The sequence below is a fragment of the Miscanthus floridulus genome, chromosome 1, assembly GCF_019320115.1.
Source record: "Miscanthus floridulus cultivar M001 chromosome 1, ASM1932011v1, whole genome shotgun sequence".
NCBI classification, from domain to species: domain Eukaryota; kingdom Viridiplantae; phylum Streptophyta; class Magnoliopsida; order Poales; family Poaceae; genus Miscanthus; species Miscanthus floridulus.
In genome coordinates this window covers 36,029,853-36,036,786 of record NC_089580.1, presented here as the reverse complement: position 1 = coordinate 36,036,786, position 6,934 = coordinate 36,029,853, and the positions used below count along the sequence as shown (strand labels likewise).

General features: G+C 53.1%; 2 protein-coding genes across 2 annotated transcripts; both read right to left on the bottom strand.

Moving 5' to 3' along the window:
• Nucleotides 1–349: 349 nt before the first annotated feature.
• Nucleotides 350–3,996, bottom strand: LOC136481448 (pentatricopeptide repeat-containing protein At3g29230-like). Its single transcript, XM_066478819.1, has 2 exons — nt 1,700–3,996; nt 350–1,180 (listed from the first exon to the last, which is right to left on the bottom strand). The coding sequence occupies exon 1, from the start codon at nt 3,614–3,616 to the stop codon at nt 2,006–2,008; it is 1,611 nt and encodes a 536-aa protein (XP_066334916.1). The 5' UTR covers nt 3,617–3,996; the 3' UTR covers nt 350–1,180; nt 1,700–2,005.
• A 405-nt stretch (nt 3,997–4,401) lies between these two features.
• Nucleotides 4,402–6,673, bottom strand: LOC136481352 (LEAF RUST 10 DISEASE-RESISTANCE LOCUS RECEPTOR-LIKE PROTEIN KINASE-like 1.5). The gene has a single exon (XM_066478735.1). It carries the CDS (start codon nt 6,235–6,237, stop codon nt 4,936–4,938), a length of 1,302 nt encoding a protein of 433 aa, XP_066334832.1. The 5' UTR covers nt 6,238–6,673; the 3' UTR covers nt 4,402–4,935.
• Between the last annotated feature and the right edge of the window lie 261 nt (nt 6,674–6,934).

The following is a 6,934-nucleotide window of genomic DNA, read 5'->3' as shown; positions in this document are numbered from 1 at the left end:
ATCTTGGGGATAGCAATAACAAATTGTTCCCTCAAAAAAAAAATGTTTGGTCTGAGATACCGAGACTGACTAGTGACCTATTTGTAATATGCCAAATTACATCTTGCTTGTCTATACAAGCTCACTCTTGTTAGATTAAAGGAATACGTTTATGATGAGGCTGTGATTAGCCTTGCTATCGTAGTGCCCTCGGGCTCAGCGCATGAATCCTAACTTTTGCGCTCCTTTGTTGTTTGTGTCATGCTGTGGCTCGTCCTCGGTGCGGACCGTCAGACTATCTTGACCTTGGCAGTGCACTGAGAAATCCTGTCCACCAACCACGTGTGATACGGTAAAAGATGAACCAGGGACAATTGAGCTCTACAGGTTAGAGATGTATCAATGTAGTAGACCATAGTCCATATACCACTGCACACTGCAGCAGGCTAGAGATGTATCAATGTATACCATAGTCTATATAACCACTGCACACTGCAGTAAGATGCTGCTGGATCACCGTCTGCATAGAATTTGTGAGGCAATTCGTTACTTATTAGTTAACAGTTGCTCCCTATCGTTGAGCACGTTTGAGTTAAGTAACAGCACCATTGTTTTTGGATAACAATCACTTGCAGGTGGCGCCCTGCGTAAAGCACGTAAATATTGAGTGTATTGATCATCCTATTCCTCAGCAAAGGCTCTGGGTTTTCTTGCATGTGATGGTTTTCTTGCATGTGATGGTTCATACCTCCTCTACTTTTTATAGGGCAAACGCAAACGTATCTTTATTGATTATTAAGAGGACAAGTTGCAGTTAGGTTCTACTAGATGGACAATACAATTAGGTATTTGGCTTAATCAAACAGCTGATGCATCTCCACTTTCTGAAGAACACGCATCACCTCCTTACCTTCCTTGACATGCATATGCATGAAAGGTAATCTCAGATCATCCCTATTTTGAAGTCGTCAGAGCATTCGCCACTCAGAGAGCAATCTGATTCAATGGTCACCGGAAAATGCACCCATTGTGATACAACGCGAAGTCCTCCTATACATGCTCAGCTTTCAGCTTCTGCAGGACTTGACCAGTTGAATAAAACATGCCATGCTGAAAAGCATACAGCACCTGCCAAAATACCAATTCCAGCATCTCCAGTTTGCTCGACAAATTAACCTTGAAGTGCTTCTCTCTGATACACCTGCATTGCAATTTATATCAGCTATATATTCCATGAAAAGAAAGTTTGCATCAGCTACTTGTTAGTTACACATAACCGCGACATGAATGCCAGCATTGCAGAGAATTGTATGGAGTGTATCACTGCAGGGTTACATGATCCTACTGAATTATAGAATTTTCATTTCAAGTAACTCGAAGAAGCCATTCTAACATGAAGACAATCTGCAAGGGGACTAATCAACTAACAATTCCATTTACTTCAAAATAGTTCCATTATCTAGATCATAAAAATGCTTATATATGTATGGAAGGAGGTCTTCTCACATAAGAATAAAACAGGCTAAATATCAGCTTTCCTAAGTTATATCTGAGAAATATTCAATATACTCTAGTTCTATTTGTATAATTACCTATGTACATTGTCAAACAAAAAGGGACAAGGGTAATAATCAAGATAGGACGCCAGAATAAATTAAATAGCTTGGTAGCCATTAGAAGCAAAGCAAAATAGTAATGCGGTGCATTTCCAGCCATGTACCTCTTGTCCACTGACATCCAAAGCTGCACAGTCACAATTGGCGCTATGCCTCCACTAGCTTCAATTGTTAGTACAACTTCCAGCATGACCAATCTTTTGTCAGCACGTAGTCATTTACTCTGGGCCCTAATGGTAACCTCCTTCAATTCTTACCAATATGACCAGGCTCAGACCTTCACGGCTAAATGAAAGCACAAAGGCCAGTTAATCTACCAGTGAAGGCCCATGAAACTTGCTACTACATGCTAACATTCATTGACAGAACAAAAACCTCAACTGATGAGGGCATGATGCATCCACATCCCTTTAGCCAGAAAGTGTTTGTGCTTCTACGTTCTCTAGTACAGTGCAAATTTCACCATACTGAGGATGCTGAAAACTACCAGCAACAAACTCATGCACCTCTCCATCAAGCTCAATTGAGCTACACCCTGGTGTTTTCTTCATCTGCAAGCTGTTCATCTCCCTCCTCTCCCTGGCTAGACTGCTCCAGTCCTGCGCTTTTGCATACAAGCTGGACAGCATCACCCTTGCCCAGGGGTCATCTGGATCTAACCTGGTGAGTTCAGCTGCTGCAATCTCGCCAAGCTCCACGTTGCTGTGAACTTTGCATGCATTCAAGAATGCGCCCCAGATTACTGCATTAGGCTTCATCCGCATGGTCCTGATAACGCTGTATGCTTCTTCCAATCGCCCAACACGACCAAGAAGATCGATGACACATCCATAGTGTTCAATTTTGGGTGTGATTGCATACTTCTCTAAGGAGTAGAAGTGGCGAAGGCCTTCATCTACAAGTCCACCATGTGCGCAAGCATTAAGGACCCCAACAAGAGTAACATCATCTGGTCGTATACCATTGTCTTGCATCATGCCAAACATTCTTAGAGCATCAGCAGCCTTACCGTGCATTGCCAGTCCACAAATCACGGTCGTCCATGAGTACAGATCCCTCTTCCCAGGTGCCTTTTCAAACACCTGAAGGGCCTTTTCAATGCTTCCACACTTGGCGTACATATGTATCAAGGACCGATCCAATGAGCCATCGTCATTCATGCGATTCCTGTCAATGTACGCATGGACCCAAATCCCAGTCTCTAAACAACCTGCACCCGCGCAAGCAGCAAGGACAGTGCTCATTGTAGGTCCATTTGGATGCACTGGACATGAAGATGGCGATATCATCTGACGGAACAGTTCTAGGGCCTCCATACATCGGCCAACGAGGCAGTACCCAGCAATCACCGTGTTCCATGACACTACATCCCTCCTTGGCATTGCAAGGAACAGCTCGTAGGCATTGTCAATATTACTATGCCTGATATACTGATGCACCATGGCATTCCACGAAACTGTGCTCCTCACCGGCATCGCATCAAACAACCTCCGGGAGACAGACAGCTCGCTGTACTCTCCGTACACCCTGATCAGCTCAGTGGAGACAAACACATCCGGGACAATGCCTCTTGTCACAATGACGGCATGCACCATCTTCCCAGGTCTCCTGGCCGCCGTCATCCCCGCTGCGGGGAACGAGCCTGCCCCATGGCAGGCCGCGAGGGCGACCGCCAGGGCCACGTTGTCAGGGAGGACGCCATCCGTGAGCATGTCCCCGAACACGGCGAGCGCCTGGGCCGCCTGACCGGACGCCGCGTGCGCGCGCGCCATGGCCGTGCGGGTGACGAGGCCCGGGTCGGGCATCTCGTCGAACAGGTCCCGCGCGTGGCGCGGCCTCCCGAGCGCTGCGTAGGACGAGAGCAGCGCCGTGGGGAGGTGCGCCCCGGCGTGGAGAAGCCCTTCCTTGAAGAGGAGGCCGTGGATCGCCGCGGCCGCGAGGTGGGCCCTCGGCCCCGCCGCCGGCGAGAGCGACTTGATGAGGCGGAGGAGCGCGGTGGAGGAGAGCGTGAGGGGGTGCATGGGCGATGGCGCGATGCGATGCCACCGGCTGCAGGCCTCGCTGTGGTGTGGGCCTGTGGCTCCAAGAAGAATTCTTCGAGGAGATCGGATAGACTGATATGGATCAATTACAGCTGGGCCACGAATGGACTAGCCGTCTCACAAGTGGGCTGTGGGCCTTGGGCTTGGCCGTGCTCGCGCAGTTCGTGCAGTGCAATGGCCCGCCTGTCAGCGACATATGTGTGGGGCCAGTGCTGTTTCGATCCCAATGGCCACGGCAGTCCGGCAGGGCCGCAGTGCTGACTTCACGGCGGGCACGGCAGGCGCGTTGGACGGTTTCGACCTCATCGCAGGCTGTTCGTTACGTCGTAAATGATCGTGGATTATAAACTATAATAACATTTTTCTCTCGTACCAAACTAGTTTAGCGAAAACGAACAGGCGTGTCATCGCAGCAGCCATCAGATGGCACGAGAGCCGACACGACACGATCTTCTGAAGCAAACGGGGACCAGGTCGGCAGGCGTGCGTGCGGCGCAACGCAAGCCACTGACGGCTTACGTGCAGAACGATAGGCAACGATAGGCTGCACTGCAGGCCTGCTGCTGTCCACGGGTCACCGGCGACTCGGACATTCCGTGACGACTGGCAGGAGGGGCACAAGGCGCACCGCTTGGCATCTGAATGCGAGAATTTACTTTTGGGGACTGCTAGGAGAACATGTAGAGCTTGTAAGGCCCCGTTTAGTTGCCAAAAAATTTTGCATAGTAACTATCACATCAAATTTTGCGGTACATGCATGGAGTACTAAATGTAGACGAAAAAAAAACTAATTACACAGTTGGTCGAGAAATCGCGAGACGAAACTTTTGAACCTAATTAGTCCATAATTAGACACTAATTACCAAATACAAACGAAATGCTACAGTGAGCCAAAATCCAAAATTTTTTGGATCTAAACGCACCCTAAGCCTTGTACATTCCAGTTTCCAACAGAACGAACTAGACTACACATAACCTGACGACTGGTGACCGGTGCCGGTGACACAACTAACAGATTTGCCCAATGCTCATACAAATTACAAAATCATGTCACAGAACCAGCACGAGTAGATATCCTGTAATTGAGCTCGACATTAGTCTAAGCTTCATGTGCCTTGTTTGGGTTGCTTCATTGGTCGACAGAGTGTTCTTGTTGAGTTCTGAGTTCTTGAATGCCATCGACCATGAGAAGATCAGGATGCGATGCTAATTCTTAGTCAACATGTCAGCATAGGAGTCAAGATGTCAGGATATGCTTAGCTCAATTCCGAAGCGGATGGCATTTTGTGCGATCCGATTCAAGAAACCTTGCGGCCGGGAAGCTCGGGGAGCATCGTTTGGATCCTCTTGAGCTCGGCCAGCACCTCCCGGGCGTCAGGCCGGTCGTCCTTGTCCGGCGCCACGCACCGGAACGCCAGCTCCGCCACTGCCTCGACGCTCGCCATCACGGCGGGGCCCTCGCCCAGCACCGGCGGGTCGACGACCTCCCTGAGCTCGCCGACCTGGATCTTGGCCACCACCCAGTCCGCCAGCGTCACGTCCCGCCGCTCCCTGCCCACGACCACGGGCCTCAGCCCCGTGACGAGCTCCAGCACCACGACGCCGAAGCTGTACACGTCGCTCTTCTCCGTGAGCTGGAACGAGCGGTGGTAGTCCGGGTCCAGGTAGCCCGGCGTCCCCTGCGGCCCGGTGCAGCACACGAGCTCGCGGGCGCCCCCCGTGGTGCAGGCGTCCGGCGGCGCGAGGAGGCGGGAGAGGCCGAAGTCGCCGAGGCGTGCCCGCATGTCGGCCTCCACGAAGATGTTGGACGAGGTGACGTCGCGGTGCACGACGGCGGGCTTGACGCCGAAGTGGAGGTACTCGAGCGCCGACGCGATCTGGGCGGCCATCGCGAGGCGGGTCTGCCAGGGGAGCGGCGGGGGCGGCGGAGCGGCGCCACCAGGGCCGCCGACGCGGCGGTGGAGGTGGTGCGAGAGCGTGCCGTTGGGGACGAAGTCGTAGACGAGGAGGAGCGCGCGCGGGTCGGCGCAGAAGCCGTGGAGGCGGACGAGGTGCGGGTGGCGGAGCGCGGAGAGGATGAGCACCTCGTTGCAGAAGGACTTGGTGATGGTTGCGGAGGTGGAGGGGAACGACGGTGACGGGGACGGCGGGACGTGGAGGCGCTTGACGGCGGCGGGGCGGCCGGCGGGCGGGAGGTACGCGAGGAACACCGTCCCGAAGCCGCCGTCGCCGAGCTTGCGCGCCGCGTCGAAGCCCGCGGTGGCGGCGCGCAGCTGCTCGTAGGTGAAGGACGGGCGATGGTGGTGGAGCCCGTGCCGGCGGAGGAACGCCGCGGCGCGGGACGCCGCCGGCGGCTCCCGCGCCACCGCGCCGCGGGAGCGGAACCGGCGCACCGCGATGGCGGCGCAGAGGTAGAGCAGGAGCAGCGCGAGGAGCGACGCGGCGGCGGCGAGCGCCACGGTGGCCACGTTGGTGCCGCTGCCGTGCTGCTGCCGCGGAGGCGGCGGGGGCGTGTGGATGTGCCGGCACGTGGCCGGCGGCGGGAAGCAGGCGGCGGCGAGGAGGAGGAGCAAGAGGAGGCGGAGGAGATGCGGTCGCATTTCGGCGCGGCGAGTAGCGATCTAGGCCCGCACGGGCGAGAAGCGTCGTCAGCGAGATGCGCGAGAAGAGGGAGGGAGAGATGTCCGACGCCGAGACGCGGCCGCGCAAGGCTACCACTCCAGCTCCACTAGGCAGCGTGTGCGACACCTCTCGCTTTCACATCTGTCCTGTTGGCTTAGGCTCATGAAGTACAGCTAATTTATTCGCACACGATGATTCACTGAAAAAATACGGTTTATAAACACAGCGAATAACACGATCATCACATGGCCGGCGGGCCAGGCGAGAGTGACCGGGGGATCCCTCCTCTGCTTTCGTCACTTCAGGCTATCCTTGTTTGGAATGCTGAAAACACCTCCCGCAGCACTAATCCAAAAAAACCTTTTTTGGATGGATTTTCAGTAAAACTCTCGTGAAATTAACTGGGGTTTCTCAGAAAATAAAATGGTTCCGTTGTAGCAAATGCGGCTCGGTTCATTTCGCTAAAATTTAACTTATGCTGATGCTTATGCTGATTTGCTGTGAGAGAAAAATACGGTTCGTGAAGTAGTGCCGCAGAACGGGACGGATATAATCATTTGAAGTCGGCTAAAATGGTGACATCACAACTTCACCAAATTAGCAAATTAGTTCACCTTCGTTAATTGGTTTGAGCTACGAGCGTATCGCGCGTAAACCAGCGTTTAGTTAGAAATT